This window comes from Ctenopharyngodon idella, chromosome 4 (genome assembly GCF_019924925.1).
Source record: "Ctenopharyngodon idella isolate HZGC_01 chromosome 4, HZGC01, whole genome shotgun sequence".
Lineage (NCBI taxonomy): Eukaryota > Metazoa > Chordata > Actinopteri > Cypriniformes > Xenocyprididae > Ctenopharyngodon > Ctenopharyngodon idella.
Window position 1 is genome coordinate 26,697,943 of NC_067223.1, and position 22,243 is coordinate 26,720,185.

Here is a 22,243-nt window from a genome sequence, read left to right on the forward strand (position 1 = left end):
GTAACACGTACCATCAGGTGCCAAGAAAAATGATGAACAACAATAAATGTACATAAGTGAACTCAGAAAGGACAACATAAATGTACTGACTGCAATTCATGTGAAAACAGCCAGAGATGTGCAAGAGGCATGTAAACATTTTTGTCTTAATGTAAACTATGGTCATTTAAATAATGTAAACTGTAAACAATTAGCAGCCGGAGGGGGGTTAAGGATTGTTGGAGTTCAGTTCAGTGGGGTAGGAGGGACTGGCAGGAAGTTAAGCAGCCCAACAGCCTTGAGGGAAAAGCTGTTTGAGTGTCTGGAAGTGCCATTACAGATACAGCTGCAGAGGATGCTCTCTGTGGTTTCCTGGTGGAAGGTGGTGAGGATGGGAGGAGGGAGGCTGGTTTCTTCAATCTCTGTAGACACTGCTGGAATTTTTTGGCAATTGTGGTGGTGTTGAGTGTCCAGGTGAGGTCCTCCACTATTTGCACACCAAGGAACTTAATGCTGTAGACTCTTGACACAACAGATCCATAAACAATTAAAGGAATGTGGGCGGCTCGGGTTCTTCTGAAGTCAACAACCATCTCTTTAGGTTTTTAGGTAATTTCCATGAAGTATCTTATGTACTTTCAACTCGTTAAAGGATTTAAGTGTTTTAGGTACTTTCCACTCAGTAACATTTCTTTGAAGCAGGTAAATAGCAGTATCAATATCCAGGAATAACCAGGAATAAGGAAACTGGGTCCCACTTTATATTAGGTGGCCTTAACTACTATGTACTTACATTTAAATTAATCATTTGATACAATGCACTTATTGTGTACATGCATGTTTTTACATTGTAATTACCTGCATGTTATTATATCTGTAATTAATTTCTGTAATTTTATAATTACACTGTTGACCCTTCTCTTACACCTTAACCCACCCTTAAACCTACCCATACCACCAAACCTGTCCTTAATCTTACCCATATCCCAACTCAATAGCAGTGTGTTTTGCAATACAATATAAACACAATAAGTGCATTGTTCTTATTTTTTTGATGTAAGTACATAGTAGTTAAGGCCACCTAATATAAAGTGGGACTGGAAGACCCCCAGACTCAAGAAGATATATTTACAGAGGACTAAACCGAAAAGTGGGATGTGTCTGCCTCATTTCCAGCTGTACTGCATGTAATATAAGAGCACTCTCATTTGGTTTACAGGAGGGGTCGATAGAGTGGTGTGATATGGAAAATAAATCATGCTCACCTTCCTCTTGGCCAGCTTTAATTTATTCAGCTTTGTCTACTCCTCCTCTAACTCGATTAAGTAATCTGGTGGTTTCCAACTTGCTCAAAATTTGGAACCAGATAAGAAGGCATTTTAAATGGCAGATGTGCTCTATTTTAAGCCCATTAACTGCTAATCATTTATTTCCCCCTTTACAAATTGATTCAGTATTTCAGACCTGGAATAAGGAATACGTTCTTTCCAAAATTTGTTTATAAATAAATGCTTTCCAACATTTCAGTAGTTACAACAGATATTCCATCTACCTAATTCACATTTTTTTTTAAATATCTACAAGCTCACAGTTTTGCTCAAAAGAATTTTTCATCATTCCCTAATGAGCCGTTAACCTCTCAGATGGACTCACTGTTTTTACAGGATCCATTTACTAAAGGAGGAATATCTATTATATATAATAAATTATCACAGTTGGAATGTGATGTTTCATTAGAGCATTTAAGAGCAGCATGGCAAGAAAATCTTGAAATAGATATTGCAGACTGGCAATGGGAAGAAGCACAAGAATGGGTTCACTCTTCTTCTTTGTGCATTAGACATGGTTTAATACAATTCAAGATCTTACATAGACTTCACCTGTCTAAACTAAAGCTCTCTAAGATGTTTTCTGTTCAGATGCAGTCAAACTGTTTTTTTTCTTTCCTTCTATATCATTACCTGTGTTCAAATATAAATAATTTGCATATGGAAGAATATTATTGCATACTGTATCAGCAAAGTGAATTTTGTTGGAATTTTTCTATGTGCCAATGTTAAAAACCAATAAAGAGAATGTTCAAAAAAAAAAAAAAATAAATAAAATTGCAGACACACGTTTTTCACACGTCACTCAAACACTCAAACTCATGCAGTAAAATGGCAGAAGCCAGAATTTCTCAGGATGAGTTCAAGTGTCCAGTGTGTCTGGATCTCCTGAAGGATCCAGTGACCATTCCCTGTGGACACAGTTACTGTAAGAGCTGTATTACAGGCTGCTGGGATCAGGAGGATCAGATGAGAGTCTACAGCTGCCCTCAGTGCAGACAGACCTTCAGTCCAAGACCTGCTTTAGTTAAAAACACCATGCTGGCTGAAGTGGTGGAGAAACTGAAGAAGACTAAGCTTCCTGCTGACTGTTACGCTGGAGCTGGAGATGTGCAGTGTGACGTCTGTACTGGAAGAAAATACAAAGCCATCAAGTCCTGTCTGGGGTGTCTGAACTCTTACTGTCAGAATCACCTTGAAGAACATGAGAGTTTCTTTAAAAGAAAGAGACACAATCTGACTGAAGCCACTGGACGACTGCAGGAGATGATCTGCCAAACACATGATAAACTCCTTGAGGTTTTCTGCCGCACTGACCAGAAGTGTATATGTGTGCTGTGTACGATGGATGAACATAAAAACCACGACACTGTATCAGCTGCAGCACAGAGGACAGAGAAACAGGTATGAACTATAAACTAGACACTGATGGAATAATGTTGACAGTATTTATATTGTCACCCATATGATCAGGTAACATCATTCACACTGCAGACGTCAGCAGAAGTAAACAGTAGCTGCTGGACTTTCACTGCTGACTGTATTTGTGCTCCACATTGAACTTAACAGAAAATATATTGAAAGGCACCATAAACATATTTATCAACACAAATTTTTGTAGAACAGGCTTTGATGGAGCAACATAAAATATTCACCGGTTGTTTGACAAAATATATCTCTGTCAAGAAAAACAAATTAAATGCAGTGACAACACTATTCTTTTGAGTAAATCTGTCTCAGTCCATATGAACTCAGTTATTTATAGCTTCACTTCAGGCTTTGGCTTCTGTTCTGTGTTTTCAAAATCAAGTTTTGATGAAAATATGTACAGCTCTGTTATGCAGCAGAAACACTGTGAAGAAACACAATGCATTTTAGTTGTCCAAAAGCAGTGCCGAAGTTCAACTAAAGTTGTATTAAAAATACTTGTTTGGAACTATTCCAAGTATACTTAAGTACACTTTAAATATACTCTTGTATTTAAGTTTTGAAATGCAGAATTCACTCAGCATAAACTTCAAATGCATTTTGGTGAAGTTTTCAAATTATTGAAAAGGTAAAGGTCATAATTATAAAACTTACTTATGATTATTTTTTGCAACTCAAAATACATTTCCTGTAAATTTTTATCTAGGCCAACACTATTTTTATAACTCAAATACAGTTAATTGAATTGTACATTTAATCATAACAGGTCAACATAATATTTAACAAAAATAAATTACTGAAGTAGTAGGCTACTTAAATATTTAACAAATTAAATCAATTTATTTGCTCATTAATTAATTGCTCATTGTTACATTTGAGCTGTAGGCAAAAGTTGGGTTTGAAAATTCTGCCTTTACAGCCAGTTAACAGAAGCAAACTAGATGTTTCAGTTCATACCTCACGTTTTCTTTGGTTTGCACAAAAAGAAAGTCTCATCTAAAAAATGATATAGCATCATCTAAAAATAATTTCATCATTGTGAAATACATGGTAAGACTTGTGTCTTTAGCTGCAATGAGTTTCTAGACCCAGCTTCTTTCTGACAAATGTAACTGCAACACAGATTCCCAATAGTGTGCACTCCAGAGTTCGGTTGTTGAGCACAAGTACAGCTAAACCGATTGTTGGTGAGTGTGATGGCATTGGCTTTATGGTGTGTTCGAAACCTACATCAATCATTGCGGTCTATATGTGTCAACTTCTGGTTCAACCAATGGTAGGACGTTGGGGCAGGCCAATAAGGGTCAAGGTTTAGCATCAGCAGTTACAGTGTTTTCAAATCATTTCAGGAAGGATATATTTATGAGATAAAATGCACATGAACATCTGTAATGTAGGGAGCGGGACAACGGAGTTGGAGATTCACGTGCATGCTTTAATAAACAGAATGAGCGTAGTCGTACAGGCAGAGGGTCAAACACCAGCAAACAGATACAGGAAGGCAAGGCAAAAGAGTAATCCAAATACAGGCAAAGGTCAAGACAGGCAGCAACCGTTCATCAAACAAGGAAACAGTCCAGAGTCAAAACACAGGCAAGGCTAGGCAAGGACAAGGAACACAGAGACAAGGTAAAATACAAGGCAAAATTCAAAGGTAGAAACTATACTCAGCCGTGCGTGCGTGCGTGCGTGTGTGCAGCTTATAAAAGGTCACTGATGGGAAACAGGTGTGGGTGCATGATTGGTTCCTAGATGGGGAATTGTGAGAAATGGAGTCCATATGATGAAAATAGAACACGGACCCAGGAGAGACAGTACAGGTGGGGAGCTCAGAAAAGCCCTCCAGAGCTCTGACCGGCATATCCTCTCTGGTCATGTTGCGGTGAACAGACAGTTCTGGTACGACCTCTGCGGTCATGTCAAGGCAGACAGGAAACTCAGGGATGATCTCCGTGGTCGTGTCAAGGCAGACAGGAAACTCAGGGACAACCACGAGGCTGGATTCTAGGACTGGGACAGACACTGGACTGGACTCATGGACAGAGGTGGACTCAGGAATGGACTCATAGATTGAAGATCTGTTGAGACGTGACGAGGCTCTGGAATGGCTGCAAATACAGGAACGGACTCCGATGTAGCCATCACAAGAACAGGCCCTGGTGAGGGAATTACTGGGTTTGGAGGTGCGGAGAGTATCGGGGTCGCGATAATCAGAGTGAAAGGCATAGAACTTTGCAATGGTACAAGCTCCGCTGCCATCGGAGCTTGTTGAAAGAGTAATCCAAATACAGGCAAAGGTCAAGATAGACAGCAAACATTCATCAAACAAGGAAACAGTCCAGAGTCAAAACACAGGCAAGGCTAGGCTAGGCAAGGACAAGGAACATGGAGACAAGGTAAAATTCAAAGGTAGAAACAATACTCAGCCATGTGTGTGTGTGTGTGTGTGTGTGAGTGCAGCTTATAAAGGGTCACTGATGGGAAACAGGTGCATGATTGGTTCCTAGATGGGGAATTGTGGGAAATGGAGTCCATATGATGAAAATAGAACACGGACCTAGGACACATGTAACAACATCAGCACAACTCATAATTATGAGTTTAGGTAACTCTAGATTTTCTTAAGAGTTAGGTGCGTGACGGTGAGAAATCATGTCAGAGGCAATGGATGCAGAGTCTGCCCAAGTAAAAACCCTACCAAAATATATTTAAAATAGGCCTACATTCATTTCATACTAACTACACACCCATTAATATACAGTAGTCAACATTTGTAGTGGATCAAAAAAGTTAATCAAAGTTGTCCTAAGAACTAAGCTGTCCTAAGAAGAATGTTTTAGGACAACTTTGATGAAAGGTTTTGATCCACTTCAAATGTTGACTACTATATTTACTGACATACTGACATAAATATTTTAATTAAACTTTATTTGGAGTTCTTATTTATTGCACAATGCATATTTCTTAATATTAAGCCTAAAATGTGTTTAATATCACTATTAGTAAGGATAGTATGATCACTGTGTAATTTGAATGCAAGATATATAAAGTGTACCTAAAGTATACTTGCAATAGTTCCACTTTAGCACAATCAAATATACTTAAGTATATCTGTAGTTGGACCTCAACACAAAAATACTTGTTCCAGTTTAACAGACTTTAAGTATACCAATTTAGTATAATAAAAGCAATTGCGGGGTATTTATATTAAGTACATAAATATGTAAATGCAATTGTAGTATACTTAGCATAAAATAAATGTATTTCAAATACATTTCAGTATATTTTTTTTCACTAGGGGGCACACAGTAAAGTGATTGCACACTCACACTAAGACAAGATAATACAGAAGCGTCAGGGCTGTCACAAAACCAAGAATAAACTAGACTGAAGTGACAGAACCCTGACAGATATAGTGACAGTAGTATAATATGACATTTGCTGTTATTGGTTTGTGCTGCAGAACCAGCTGAAGGAGACGCAGAAGTCGTTCCAGCAGAGGATCCAGCAGAGAGAGAAAGATCTTCAGCAGCTGAGAGAGGCTGTGGAGTCTCATAAGGTGAGTCTGGAGAAGAAGAGAAGTTTGAGAAGTCTCAGTCAGGACTCACTGAAGTCACTGTGTGATTGTGATGTGTATCCTAACAGAGCTCTGCACAGACAGCAGTGGAGGACAGTGAGAGGATCTTCACTGAGCTCATCCGCTCCATTGAGAGAAGCTGCTCTGAGGCCACACAGCAGATCAGAGATCAGAAAAAGACTGCACTGAGTCGAGCCGAAGGACGACTGGAGCGACTGGAGCAGGAGATCAATGATCTGAGGAGGAGAGACGCTGAGCTGGAGCAGCTTTCACACACACAGGATCACATCCATTTCCTGCAGGTAACAGAGATCTAGAAGAACAGGGTCATAGTGGACTTGAGCAAGAGACTCACAGAGAAACATTTCATGAGAGCAGAATGAGCCGTTGTCAGAAATTCTGTGTGTTGTGTTATATAATCATAAGGTAGATCCTCATCTGATCGTATTGTTTTAAAATAGACAACGCTTATAAATGCATTTCAGCTCTGGAAATCTCTTAGGAAAAATGTTCTGAGCTCTTCTGGGATATATATTTAGCTGCCAAACTCCACTAGTGCCACGAAAACTTCCAGAACATTTAAACTTTTTTTAACCAAATTTTCCCTTCTGGTTTCTTACATCATGGTGAAATCTTGATGGTACCAATTTTGAGTAATGTTCACCAAAGTTGCTTTAAGTGATCTTCAAACCTGATCAAATGGATTTGCATTTTCATAATTGTTTGCATGAGGATCACAACCATGAGTATCTCCATCTAGATCACATGGCTCACTACCCAGATGACTCCCTGTGCACCTTATATCATGCCGGCCTCAAAGAGCTGTCAGAGGCGTTCCTGCCTTTGGATGGCCCTCAAGGGACATTCTGTGAGTATGTGGAGACTGTGCTCTCCAGCTGTGTTGCCCCTTCACAGTGGGTGAAGAGGAGAAGGATCCCAAATACGGTGTTCCCGGAGCTAGCACTCACTGACCTACATATCCTGGAATGGACTCCTGCCTATTCTCCCAACCTTGAGCTCTCTTCTTCTCCACCGGTCCCACCAGGCCTACTGGACTTTTTTACCTGCATCAGCAAATTATTCACAGAAATTTTAAGAAATCAAGTTGAAGTTTGCTTGTTACTTGTTTATTTACTCATTTATTTAATAATTTCATCAATCATTTTGCGAGCAACTGGTGATGAAGAAAAATGCCACGTTGCAATATTGAAAATATTTCCATTTTAATCCATGAAGGCGAGCCAGTGGATATCACAAGCAATGTCATGCAAACTTTGCGTGAGAGTAAATGTCGGTGCAGAAGTCTCAAACACCAGTCAACTATTCACTACAGAAACTAAAAAGTAAAAATTGACTGAGCATCTGCCATCTGGCGCTGCATTAACGACACATATTCTCTTAGAGAAGATGAGAGATGAATCTAATTTTAATATTTCTCTTGTGGGCCATAGTGAAAAAATGAGAATTTTCATGAATCGATAAGTATTTTGTGTTAAACAAGATGTTTTTGACATTGTTTTCTAACTAATCTTTTATTATCCTCGCAGCGCGTCGGTTATGTGGTGATGCACTATGAAATTATTGCGGGGCAAAGGACTAAACGGTGTCCACCAGGCACGCCATATCCAAATCCACATGCATGGCCCATTCACTGTTCAATAGACTGCTGCAATGTCCGAGAGTCTCTCCTGTCTCCTGGTGTTTTTTAAGTATGTTTTCAGTCAGCGCAAGCAAAGCGAGCAAGAAAATTTTCTTTCACACGATGCAATGTTCATCAGCACAGCCAGGAAACGAGGTTGCCAACGTTTACTAGACTAGTTTTGACTCTCTGAACAGTGAGTTTTCTTGCTTGTGCCCTGAACAGGCCATTCATGTGAACTTGGATCTCGCTCAGGACATGCGCTGACTGTGGTGGCTTAACTCAAGCCCAAAGTATACTTGGTCCGTCTGCGTTTTATCAGGAGGGTCGGTGGATGTTTGCACACCCCGTCCGTGTGCAGCCGTATTTTTGTGACCGCACAACAGCGCATGTGCGAGTGACTTCGGCGCTTGAAAAGTCCACTACATAGTGCGCATGCGCCGAACGCGTCTTTCCGCGTGTAAATATATTTATTTATTAAGTAGTTAAGTAGTCTATTAGATAATACAAAATGGTAAATGGGTAAAGAGATAATGAGAAATGGAAAACTTTATATATATATATATATATATATATATATATAATTAAATTAATTATTAAAATCATTTTAACAAAATAAGAGGGATCATACAAAATGCATGTTATCTTTTATTTAGTACCGTCCTGAATTAGATATTTTACATAAAAGATGTTTACATATAGTCCACAAGACAAGAAAATAGCTGAATTTATACTGTGTGTTTGTCCTGATCAGTTAAACTGTCCAGTGTTCTTCAGAAAAATCTTGCACATTCTTTGGTTTTCCAGCATCTTCTGCATATTTGAGCCCTTTCCAGCAGTGACTGTATGATTTTGAGATCCATCTTTTCACACTGAGGACAACTGAGGGACTCAAACACAACTATTAAAAAAAGTTCAAACTTTTACTGATGCTCCAGAAGGAAACACAATGCATTAAGAGCCGGCGGGTGAAAACATTTGAATTTTGAATTTGAAGATCAAGGTAAATTGTTCTTAATTTGTCTCCCGGAAAACATGGAAGAATCTTCTGTTGCTTCCGAAGGGCAGTACTAAATGAAAAAAAAAAAAAAAAAAAGATATTTAAACAAAATAAGAAAAATTTGGACATCTTCATCCTTTTCAAATGTTTTCACCCCCAGCTCTTAATGCATCGTGTTTCCTTCTGGAGCATCAGTGTATTGGCAGATGCTTTATCATCCAAATGATTTCCAAGAAAGTTCACATATAATGTAAATGGCAAATGCTAGAATTTGTAGCTGTAATGTCATACAATGAATATGAGAAGTGCTGGATTGAGGAGAGTTACTAAAGATCAACAAGAGCCACACAAATCTGACAGTAGTGCAGGTTATTGGCTGAAGTGTGGAGGCGATGAGCTTTGATTTCTGTTTTCTGTAGAGTTTCCAGTCTCTCTCAGCTCCTCCTGAATCTACAGACGTAAATGACAATCCCTTCAGTTCTCTCTCCTCTTTTGATGGCGTGAGAGAATCTGTCCTTCAGCTGAGAGACAAACTGGAGGATTTCTGCAAAGAGGAGCTCAAGAAGATCTCTGACAGAGGTAAAGTCCTGGAGATTCATCTGCTCTCAGAAATGATCCTCCATCATCTCATATCATGTAGAAGATCATATTAGAAATGTCTTAGGAACGGATGCAGGGATCATTTTCTCTTGACATGATAATCACACTCTTCATGTCTGTTGATTTCCACAGTCACTTTCACCAACATTGTTCCCAGGACCAGAAACAACTTCCTACAATGTAAGTCACTAAGAAAACAAGCAGAAAAACTCACTGAGTGTGTTCATGTTCTTCCTGTAGAAGGAGAAAGAAAACATGACAGAAGAGTTTTATAGTTGATCATGTCTGAGACACTGTTGATATATTGAACATGAAGAGTTCAGCTACATTAAAATTTTAGACAGATTCATAATTCAGCTACACTGAAAAAAATTATAACGCTGAGTAACAATTAAGGGTCCATAATTATGCAGTATTTAAGCATTAACACAACCACAGTTAATAATGAACTGAAGATATATTAAGGGCTTATTAGCATAAGCAGAAATAAGCCAATAATTAATGGTAAACTGAATGTACAGTAAATGCCTTCTAGGTCCGTGTACCTGCGGATAATTTGTTTTCTCGTTTTTTTTTTTTTTTTAATGGAAAAATGAAGAATCCATTAATTTATCACATATTCGACCCATGAACATAAATAAACAAATCTTGCGTCGTTTTTTAATATTTTTATTTTTGTTTATATCACACTTTATTCTAATCCACCAAATGGAAAAACAATAAAACCAAAATGGATAAACAGCTTGAATATTCGATCTCTACATGTGTAAGAATAAAACGCCCCTTTCCGCTGATTGGTCAACAAAAGATCAAGCTGTGTTAGACAGAGCTTTCCTCTGTGTACACATAAATTCGGTACTGTGAAATACTAATTTATCGTATTAAATATTAATTTACGTGGCATCCGCTTCCACAACTACCCCTAGCCTACCTATTTGGCACACCGCTGTTTTATTTAGGCAAGGCAAGTTTATTTATATTGCACATTTCATACACAATGGTAATTCAAAGTGCTTTACATAGAAAGGAAACAAATACATAAGAATTTAAATAATGATATAAAATGCATTAAAACAGTTAAGAAAATGCAGTGCAATCAGTTCCTAAAAATAGAAATAGAAATAAAAGTAGAGAATTAAAATTGATATAAAATGTATTAAAACAGTTTTAGAGTAAAAATAGAGGATACATTAAATACAGTGCAATCAGTTCAGACATAACACAGTGCACGTAGCACATTTAGCTGACCAACTCTCAAAATCTGTGTGCTGAAGCTGCGTGACGCACTGGACAGCGCAGAGAGAATGTATTTACAGTGAAGATCAAGCTGCTGTCATCAGTTCTTTCTCAGTTCCACACAACAGAATAATAGTCATCTGCTACAGTTGTACAGATTCTTAAATCATCCACTGCAAGGACAATTCATCTTTCTCATCAAACAACCAGACTAATGAATGGCTTGACACTTTTTTCTGCATACACATAAATTTGCGTGTTGTGAAATTATTTTATCATATTAATTATTAATTTACATTGCATCTGCTATCACAACTACCCATAGCCTACCTATTTGAAACACCACCTGTTTTATTTAGCTGACCAATTTTTGAAATCTATGTGCCAAAACTGTGCAACGCACTGAACAGCGCAGAGAGAATGTTAGATTACATTGTAGTAAAGTGCAGAGCAGCAGTCCTGACTGTTGTTTTGAGCAATACACTGAGTTTATTTCATTAACAGTATGTATTAGCCTAAGTGATGTCACACAGTTCTGCCAGCTAAACTTCTAAAGCAAAGTCACAGATCATTGTGCGACTCGCAGCATAGAGTCTTTGAACAAATTGGTTGAGTGTGTGATTCACCAGACATACAGCCTTTTTATTACTGAATGAATCAGCATTTTGAGTGAATCAATTGAATAAAATGACTCATTCATTAACACAGTGACTTGCTGCCACCTACTGGTGATATTTCCTATTCGTTTCATCTTGTAATTTATTTCATGATTCTGTATTTAAAACATTATGTTTAAAACATAAAATTAATCTCATTCCATTATACATTTGCAGTTGCTGTGTAAATGCATTTAATGACCTCTTTGAGCAGCATTAAATTGTGTAAATACATCTAAAAGCAACTTCAGATGCTGCTTCTATGCCACCTCTGCAGCGCAAGATGCATAAGATTAGAAAAAAATCTAGGTAGTTGGCTTAATTAATTTCTGACAGTGATAGATGGCAAGAAATATAAAAATACTCTTCATCTCTGGCTCTATTGTTCAAAGTGTTATTTCATAGTCTACCCTTTAATCGATTCTGCTCTGTGCTTCACTACAATAGCTTATCCATTCTCTCTGCCCTCTCCAATGCGTCGCACAGCTCCGGCACACAGATTTTGAGAGTTGGTCAGCTAAATAAGTAGGCTAATAAGTGTGCCAAATAGGTAGGCTAGGGGTCGTTGTGAGAGCAGATGCCACGTAAATTATAATTTAATACAATAAATTAGTATAGGGATCACCACCCATCAGCCCAACAACGGAATCCAACAGCGTGGGCGAATGTGTGTATGTCTTTACAGCGCTCCTGTGAAGTTCACTACATTTTTAGAATTTAGTTTAATTTTACTTTACCTGCATGTTTAATCTGACTCCAATTTAAAATGCTTATTATATTTGTATTGTGTTTCTAATTAGGAATTAATAATAACTAATGGTTATGTATTAATTTAGATATTTGATCATTCTGGGTACATACTTTTAATTATTCGTTCATTAGGGACCCGATGAACTTACGCACAGAGAACTTACACTGCCCGGAAGGTAGTCTCATGGACACAAACTTGTCAGTTCTGATCCTAGACAGAGGATGCAGGGTGAACTATTTAACTTTTAGTAGGCTGCGCTCTGCTTGCTCATAACAAAAAGTGTAATTTTTTATGGTCACAAAAACTGCAACTTGCTAAGGCAGTGATAGCTCCATTCATTCATAAGCCTTCCATATGATCTATTCTGAACAGATTTGCGGTAACACCAGACTCCACGTTAATCTACTAGAAATAATGATTTAAGAACAATACAGAATTAATTAAAAAAAACATTTTGTCAGGTAAAAATGTATCATGCCGATTACACAATTAAACAATTAGAATGCAATTCACAAATAATAGATACATAATGCCAATTGCTCAAAGATGACTCTAAGAGTAAGAAATGCATACCTGACTGAGTGACCATGGGACACAGTGGTGGGTGAGTGTTTTTAAGACACTCACACATCACTGCATGGGGGTTTCAGGCTACAGAATTTCCCAAATGGCTGCTCTGCCACCTTCCCTTAAATACCCAGACCAGAACAAAGGATTGTAAATATTTACTATACTGACACCTGGTTTTGGGGGAGATGAGAGGATTATCAGATGTCTTGAAGAGACACCACCCAAAAAGGAGAACAGAATTCTCAGGTTGTCAATCTTTCTCATAATACAAGTGACTGCAGTGAAACTGAGACCATTTTACCAATCACACTTTTAAAATGAGACATTTAAAATGATACCAAACATGAAAAGGAAAAAAACAATAGATTCACAAGATACATCATATGTGGTACAGTATATAGACATTCTTAGTGAACTTTCAGTGACTAGAGTCAGGGGGAAAAGAGAGGAAGTCGGTAGCGGGGATGCATACACTATATTGCCAAAAGTTATGGAACGTATGCCTTTACATGCACATGAACATTAATGGCATCCCATTCTTAATCTGTTGGGCTTTATATGGAGTTGGCCCTCCCTTTGCAGCTATAACATCTTCAACTCTTCTGGGAAGGCTTTCCACAAGGTTTAGGAGTGTGTTTATGGGAGTTTTGGACCATTCTTCTAGAAGCACATTTGTGATCCACTGATGTTGGACAAGAAGGCCTGGCCCGCAGTCTCCGCTCTAATTCATCCCAAAGGTGTTCTTTCAGGTTGAGGTCAGGACTCTGTGCAGGCCAGTCAAGTGCCTCCACACCAAACTCGCTCATCCATGTCTTTATGGACCTTGCTTTGTGCACTGGTCATGTTGGAACAGGAAGGGGCCATCCCCAAACTATTCCCACAAAGTTGGGAGCATGAAATTGTCCAAGATGTCTCAGTATGCTGAAGCATTAAGAGTTCCTTTCACTGGAACTAAGGGGCCAAGACCAACCCCTGAAAAACAACCCCACACCATAATCCCCCCTCCACCAAACTTTACACTTGGCACAATGCAGTCAGGCAAGTACCGTTCTCCTGGCAACCAGCAAACCCAGACTCGTCCAACGGATTGCCAGACAGAGAAGCGTGATTCGTCACTCCAGAGAACACGTCTCCACTGCTCTAGAGTCAAGTCAAGTCACCTTTATTTATATAGCGCTTTTTACAATGCAGATTGTGTCAAAGCAGCTTTACAGTGATAACTGGTAAATAATTTGGCTGCACAGCTTAAAGAAAATGGTGTCATTGTCTAGCTTAAGTAAATTCAGTATTGATTTAGTCCTTTGTAAGAATCAATAATTAGTTAATTTATCTATATATCAGCACTGGAGAAAACAGTGATGTCATCATCCAGCTCAGTTCTGTTTCCATACAATGGTGTCAATGCAGGCAGATCAAAAACATTGCTGAATATCAAGTGTCCCCAACTAAGCAAGCCAAAGGCAACAGCGGCAAGGAACCCAAACTCCATCAGGTAACATCAGATGACAAACAGGTGATAAAAATGGAGAAAAAAAAAAACCTTGGGAGAAACCAGGCTCAGTCGAGGAGCCAGTTCTCCTCTGGCCAACAGCGAACAGTGCGGGATTATGATTCAGGCAGCGTCCAGCAGCGGCGTGCTTTACACCACTGCATCTGATGCTTCTCATTGCACTTGGTGATGTAAGGTTTGGATGCAACTGCTCGGCCATGGGAACTTATTCCATGAAGCTCTCTACGCACTGTTCTTGAGCTAATCTGAAGGCCACACAAAGTTTAGAGGTCTGTAGCTACTGACTCTGCAGAAAGTTGGCGACTTCTGCGCACTGTGCTCCTCAGCATGCTCTGATCCCGCTTTGTGATTTTACATGGCCTACCATTTCGTGGCTGTGTTGCTGTTGTTCATATAGTCTGCATGCCTAGGTGCTTGATTTTATACACCTGTGGCCATGGAAGTGTTCGGAACACCTGAATTCAGTGATTTGGAGGGGTGTCCCAATACTTTTGGCAATATAGTGTATGTTTTGGCAGTAGATCTGCTGGGGGGTGAGGGCTGATTGTCATCTTGCCTGCTGCGTGATGGGGGGCTTCTGACATATAGTACATTTGACTTGTATTGTTTAAAAATCATGTCACCTGCTCTTTTGGGGGGTAATTCATGTACGCTATATTGTACAGTAGCAGCATGTCTTACTTGCTCACAGCAGTGTGTCGTGTATGTAGTGGCAGTAGCAAGTCCCGTACTTGCTCTGCAGCAGCAGCAGCAATAAAATCAGCAGCAGCGTAGCAGATATATTAAACCAAGACCAAACAGCTTCTGCTTTTAAAGTGGGAACTGCTCCATCTTTCAGTAATAGCCTTTGTGCAAATCCAGCATTGAACTCGTGTAGATTCTGGAAGCTGTCTTCTGTGCCATATCCAGTGTAGACAATATCACTGATTATAACTTGTTCTATTATCTTTTGACGTGTCCAGTGTAGACAACTCTTCCGCTTCCATAATGCCGTGCGACATGGCCTCGCCCACTTTGTTGTGTGTTCCTGTGGGCAGGGTTTATGTTAATTGCAGGGTTTATGACGTCACCAACCCAGGAAGAAGCTTGTTGTAGTCCAAACCAGTCATTTTTGTAGGCATTAAACTGCCATAACTTTAAAAGTCAGTATCTCCGTTTGCATTGAACTTTCAGCACTGTAATTTTGCAGATACTGTTTATGCTCAAGTAGCAACATTACACACTTACTAAAGTTAAAAAAGTGAAATCACAATGAGCCACCCCTTTAAATTTTTGAGTAATAAATTGTTAAAATTGTGTCATAAAGACAATTTGACCCCCTGATCTAAAGTGAAAAGTATATCCACATTAATTATTGATTTGTATGGCACTTATTGAGTGATGTTCAAGTTTATTCGCCAGAATAAGCCAGTAATTATGGCTAAGTTGCCAGTAATACAGTACTACTAAATACAATTCCTGGTGTGTTTATGCTTAACTACTGCATAAAAAAATGGCTAATATTCCTTTACTTTATATTCAGTTAATCATTAACTACTGGTGTGTTAATGCTACCAAGTGATTATGGACCCTTAAAATAAAGTATTACCTAACATTGATTCAACCCTAACATTGATTTCCTTCTTTGCCAAGGAAAATCATTTTCAAAAAATTGGAGCCAGCTATTTTATTTTATTTTATTTTATTTTATTTTATTTTTTTCAGATTGAACAAAATATTTTTGAAATGTCATCATTTAAAATTATTCTGTACACTCAAAAATAGTTTAGGTCCTTACAACAAGACTACAACAAGTTCATTTAAACAAATAATTTTTTGTTGAACAAACCTAATAGATTTAAGTTCTACCATAGAGGGCCCTATTTTACCGATAGAACTGCATAGTCTAAAGCGCACGGCGCAGGTGCACTTAAGGCATGTCCGAATCCACTTTTGCTAGTTTAACGATGGGAAAAATGGTCGGTGCACCCGGCGCATGGTCTAAAATGGTTGTCCCTATTCTCTTAATGAGTAATGGGTGTGTTTTGGGCATAACGTGCAATAAACCAATCAGAGTCTTATCTCCCATTCTTTTTAAAAGCCAGTTTATTCCACAAAGTGTAAACAGATAGTAGTGAGATACAATGATTCATGTTTAGTTGTATAGAAAACTTCTTTGGCGTAGGCCCCGTCCTTAGTCCAAATCCTGGGGATGCAGATTTGGCTGATCCTGCCTGAAAATGAAGGCAGGTGCAGAGCCTACCCCCAAAAGAAATTCGAATTGATACTCACCAGTTGAGGCTTTTCTTAATTAGAATACCTAAAAGGAAAATCGAAAATTAGTATAAAATTGTGTGACTAATGAGTAAATATTGGTAATAGTACATATTTAGTAATAGTAAATATTTATGAACGAATGACTGTATAGGCTATGGGCATGAGAGGCCACATAAGGCCGATTAAAGGCTGGTGCACACTGTGCGATTTTGGCCACGATTTGGTCGTCTGAGACAAATTTTGAGAATCCTGAAAGATTCCTATAATCCTAGGCTAAAATCTGTAGTCGTTGATCGCTAGTTTGACATGTTCACAGACAGCCGATTAATGACCGTTGCGATCGAATTTTACCTCCGACGAAGATTTGGCACACAGTTCTGCAGTGTGACTTCTCCTACGACGAATGTCAAATTGTATTCGTTTTTCAAGATAAACTGTGATCAAAATGAACGCTAGAGATGTCTTTGTTAGCCACCATTTCAGTCCCGTGTGTAATGCAGCTCACAGTCACTGAACGTGTGTGGGTTGATGATGTAAAACTCTGGACGAGTTTTCATGTGCACGTCCGTTTTTAACGTGTCTTGACTGTCGTACGGTCTGACATAAATGACAGCTGAGATCCCACAGTGTGACATGAGGATCATGTTCATACAGTCTGACAAGCAACAATCGTAAAGGACTAATATAAATCGCACAGCGTGCACCCAGCTTTACACAAAGACCATGTAGATTATATTACATGAAAGGCCGCGATAGGCCATGCTGTGCGAAGGACCGTGATATGCCAATTATGTAAATGATGAAAGATCATGATGGGCCAATTATGTGAAGGGCCACAATAGGCTGGGTTTCGTAAATGATAATAGTCCGTCTTACCTGATGGCCACGATAGGCCGTACTATACGATGGGCCATGATAGGCTGGGTTACATTAAACAATAACAGCCCGTCTTACCTGATGGCCATGATCGGCCGTGCTATGCAGAGGGCCCCGATAGGCTGCGCTGTACGAAGGGCCACGATAGGCCGGGTTACAAATATAACCAGTCTTACTTGGTGGCCGTGATAGGCCAAGTAATGCGAGGGGCTCTGGTCAACTGTGTTATACGAAGGGTCCTGATAGGCCACAGGGGTGGTTGGATTTATTCACGCACATTAAAAATATTTATTAAAAGCTTCTTTCTTTTCACATTTTTATTTACAGCATTATAATAATAGGCTGTATATTAGCTTATTGGGTGAAAACCGGTAGTACTATGTGAAATCAGACATTGAGCACCCCCATATGGCCAAAATGGCATGATCCTCATTTCATAACACCTCTGCGAATATTCGACTGTGAGATTTGTAGTCGAATCAGGCTCCTCCTATCAAAGCATTGAATCTTCTATTCGGGGTCACCCCTACAGCAATGATACATAGTACATTGCTGTGGCTACCAAGGTTGGAAAAAAGAAATACATAATAATTTGCACAGGCCACGCCAGTGTAGCACAGGTATAAAAACATTTGTTACCATCTCTGAAAATAACCGTAAAGCAGTTCATCACTTAAACAGGCATGCAACTGACAAATGGGATTAATGAGGACACACAAAATCTGAATTTTAATTTAATTGTTTCCAGACAAAATTTTCTTCATGTTCCAAAATGGCAGACTGCAGGAACAATAGCCTGAAATATCTAATCGTAATCCAAACAACATCTTAGGGTGTACTCACCCTAGGTGCTCTGAACCGTGCCCGAGCGTGTTTGACCCCCAAAGCCCGGTTCATTTGACTAGTGTGATCGCTCCAAACCGTGCCCGGGCGCGGTTCGTTTAGCCGGCCCTGGCCCGCTTGGAAGAGGTGGGCCAGAGCGTGGTTCAGTTGGGCTCGAGCGCGGTTCGCATGCAGTGTGAGCGCTAACCGTGCCTAAGCACGGAACAGTTACTACATTTGTGTGTACTACAGCCATCATTACGACAGCAAACATCTTTTTTACTACTTTGATAGTACACTTTTCAATTCATGTAATTAATTCAAGTGTATTTGGGTTTATAATGAGTCTGCCTTTGATGAACAGGAATAGTAGTTTGCGAGTAAAGCTGCAAATTCCTCCATTAACATCAGCTGCCTTTGTAATCCTCTGATACGTGCAAGTGAAACTCGATGCGCGGCATAAATTATAATATATTAGGCAGTATCTTAGCAAAAGTGCATTTCTTCCTGTTTTCTTCCATTCAAAAAGTTGCATTGTATATGACGTAAGCGTGCTCCGGCCTGGAACGTTAAGTGCAGTGTTAGTGCAGGCCAGCGGGGGAGTAGGGAGGGGGGACAATCGCGCTCGGGCTTGTTTCAAGGCAACCATGCCTAGTGTGAGTACACCCTTAGAGTCCTGCAAGTGGGTAGGTGCATATGTCCTTTGCGGTACGGATCAGGAGTCAATAGGAACGAGCGGACTGCGGATCATATAACCGTTTAAATGCTACCCTGCATATTTGTTTATGCTCTGAAGAGCGTTGAAGGTTTATATTTACGACACCTTTTGCAGTGTTTATAAAGGGAGCGAACTTGCTCGTTTTCTGCATCCATTCACAGTTTGAATAAATATTATGTTTTACATGCTGCTATGCCGGGTGCTGTTCAGATGCAGTAGGTTAAACGAGTTGAGTCGTGTATGGAAATAAATTAGTGCTGCTGTCAGCTTTGATACATACTTGTGCGTCTATTGTGTCTTGTTGGGAATGATCTGAAGCCGTAAAAATAGACTGTCCCTTTCCATACACGCTTAGAAAATCTGGTGCACGTAACGCTGTAGCAGAATAAAATGCAGATAGAGACATATTAACTGAAAAAATATGAGCACAGAAAGTTTTCTTCAAAAACACGCTGAGATATACTTAGCATATTTAATTAGAACATAGCGATTTCACTGAGCCACTTCCCTATTCCAGTCAATAATGCAGCCTCCAATTACTGTCTGGGTGTATGTTGCTTTAAAAACCATGTTTGGGGTTTCCCCGAGCCTTGCAAATGATGGAGGCGAATATGCTACGCCATTCTCTGCTTTGTGCTTTTCTAAAACGAAATATTATCGTAAACGGTAACCTGTTTCATGTGGATCATTAACAGCACACTATAGGTTACAGTGCAAACAAGCACAACAAGTGTTCAAGTTGCACGAGCGTTCTGTCTCAAACAAATGTGTGACTGCACTGTACAGGTCTACTTATGATAAATTTGACATTGATGTATGTGAAAGAGTTAAAGAGCAAAAGAGTACAATTCTACACCAAACCAAGATCAAAGTGCATAAAATGATGAAAATACATATCACTGAGATGAAATGGCTGATGTCGTGATGACGCCAGAATGGTGAAGATTGCAGCCGTGTCTTAGATGATAGGCCCGGAGAGTCCTCAATGAAAGTGATTGCAGAAACGAAATTCGAAAATGAACAAAGAAATCCGTGAAGAGAGGACCTGCATGCTTCTGAAATTTGAAACACAAGTTTTTGCTCTCATTGCTGTGACAGCATTATTTGTGTAATTACTATTAGCCTATATAATCGCAATAATAGGCCTGTAACGTGCATCGTGAAAGGAACATTGCTTACGCAGTCATTCACAGAAGCTTACATTTTTTATTAAAATATGTCAGTAATTTAATGGATTACGATAAAGTCAGACTAAATTTTAAATGAGCTGTATCCCATGCTGAGAAGGGAACGTCAGCGTAATCAACTGCAAACGTGAAACAGAGAATTCAGTGCTCATATACTCCAGGTGTCAAGCAGTGATCAGACCTATTATTATGAATGAATGACGTGACATTAAAGTCTTCCTGGTAGAATTTACGCTGGTGCTATCATTTCCTGTTCTACATAATTACTAGCAAATGCTAAAGACATGTGATGTTAATATACAGTATATGATATATAATAAGATATGTTAATTATTATAGTATGTAATATACAGGATAAGGAAGTAAGAAGAGACTATAGTCTCAGTACTGGTATGAGCACAGTTATTGCTCATTGAATGAAGCGACACACATGATGTTTGTCATGTCGCCTCTCACAGCTTGAACACAAACACTCTTCTGAACAAAAACTAACATAACAGAAACTCTTTACATGTCAAACACAGTAACTGAACATTAAACACTAACAGGTCTTTCCCTCAAAAACATAAAATAACACTTGATTTCAACATTTACTCTCCTGATCCAGAGCTATACAAAGCATGCTGGGAACTAAAAATCCACTGCCCAGTTTCAGTTAATTCAACACTAATTTTTCAGGTAGTTCCAACACAAATGGATTAAGTAAACTTCAGTTTTACATAGTTAAGTGAATTTTACACAAAATTAAGTAAAGACAAAATGTTCAGTAATTGTGTGGTTTAAACTAATTTTAATTAAGTAAATTTAACAAGCAGCAAAAATCATTTTTACAGTGTACATTAAAAGATCAAATTGATAATTCTTGATTGTCATGTGTTTTATCTCCATCAGATTCCCATCAGCTCACTCTGGATCTAAACACAGCACATAAATACCTGTCTGAGAGGAACAGAGAGATTAAATCAACTCGCACAGATCAGTTGTATCCTGATCATCCAGACAGATTTGATTATTATCGTCAAGTGTTTTGTAGAGAGAGTGTGAGTGATCGACGCTGTTACTGGGAGATTGAGTGGAGTGGGTATAATGTGGCTATATCAGTGTCATATAAGAGCATCAGCAGGAAGGGACGGGGAAATGAGTGTCAGTTTGGATGTAATGATCAGTCCTGGAGTTTGTTCTGCTCTACTGACAGTGACTTATTCATACACAAAAACAAAGAGACTGAACTCAATGTAGAGTCCATCAGCAGTAGAGTAGGAGTGTATGTGGATCACAGTGCAGGAACTCTGTCCTTCTACAGCATCTCTGGAGACACAATGAGCCTCATCCACACAGTCCAGACCACATTCACTCAACCGCTCTATCCTGGATTTAGGGTTTATAAAGGATCATCAGTGAAACTGTGTTGATGAATCAGAACAGATTCTAGAGAGATTCTACCCATAATGCTTTGAGCTCATGATAAATCAGTGACTGTCACACACTGGCTTGAATAGATAATCCAAGATAAGAGGCTTGACACAGAAAGACGATGAACACTTATATTTAATAAACACCAGCAGGAAACATTAACACAAGACAATGAACATAAGATGACTGAGGGTTTAAAGGGTTAGTTCACCCCAAAATGTAAATCCTGTTATTAATTACTCACCCCCAGGATTAGTTCACTTTAAAATGAAAATCAGCCCAAGCTTTACTCACCCTCAAGCCATCCTAGGTGTATTTGACTTTCTTCTTTCTGATGAACATAATCGCAGAAATATTATTAAATATCCTGACACATCCGAGCTTTATTGATGGAAGCACTTTCTTCAGCTCATTCTCATTGATCCCTATCACTGCCATTATAAAGCTCGGATGTGTCAGGATATTTATTAATATTTCTGTGATTATGTTTATCAGAAAGAGGAAAGTAATATACACCTAGGATGGCTTGAGGGTGAGTAAAGTAAGGGCTAATTTTAATTTCAAAGTGAACTAATCCTTTAAGACTTTCGTTCATCTTTTGAAGACAAATGAAGATCTTTTTGATGACAGAATGCTCAGATTTCCTAACATAGACTGCATTCGTAACTACCAATTTGATGCTTCAAAAACTTTATAA

General features: G+C 38.9%; 1 protein-coding gene across 1 annotated transcript; it reads left to right on the top strand.

The window, feature by feature from the left end:
* The first annotated feature begins 1,615 nt into the window (after nucleotides 1–1,615).
* Nucleotides 1,616–21,867, top strand: LOC127511140 (tripartite motif-containing protein 16-like). Its single transcript, XM_051891751.1, has 6 exons — nucleotides 1,616–2,711; nucleotides 6,199–6,294; nucleotides 6,381–6,614; nucleotides 9,371–9,530; nucleotides 9,684–9,731; nucleotides 21,025–21,867. The coding sequence occupies exons 1-6, from the start codon at nucleotides 2,139–2,141 to the stop codon at nucleotides 21,543–21,545; spliced, it is 1,632 nt and encodes a 543-aa protein (XP_051747711.1). The 5' UTR covers nucleotides 1,616–2,138; the 3' UTR covers nucleotides 21,546–21,867.
* Nucleotides 21,868–22,243: the final 376 nt, after the last annotated feature.

What these genes read in the sequence shown, in the direction of transcription:
- LOC127511140 (XM_051891751.1), top strand. Translation starts at nt 2,139, where the DNA reads ATGGCAGAAGCCAGAATTTCTCAGGATGAGTTCAAGTGTCCAGTGTGT. An exon ending in CACAGAGGACAGAGAAACAG is followed by an intron (nt 2,712 to 6,198) that starts GTATGAACTATA and finishes TTTGTGCTGCAG; the next exon opens with AACCAGCTGAAGGAGACGCA. An exon ending in AGGCTGTGGAGTCTCATAAG is followed by an intron (nt 6,295 to 6,380) that starts GTGAGTCTGGAG and finishes GTATCCTAACAG; the next exon opens with AGCTCTGCACAGACAGCAGT.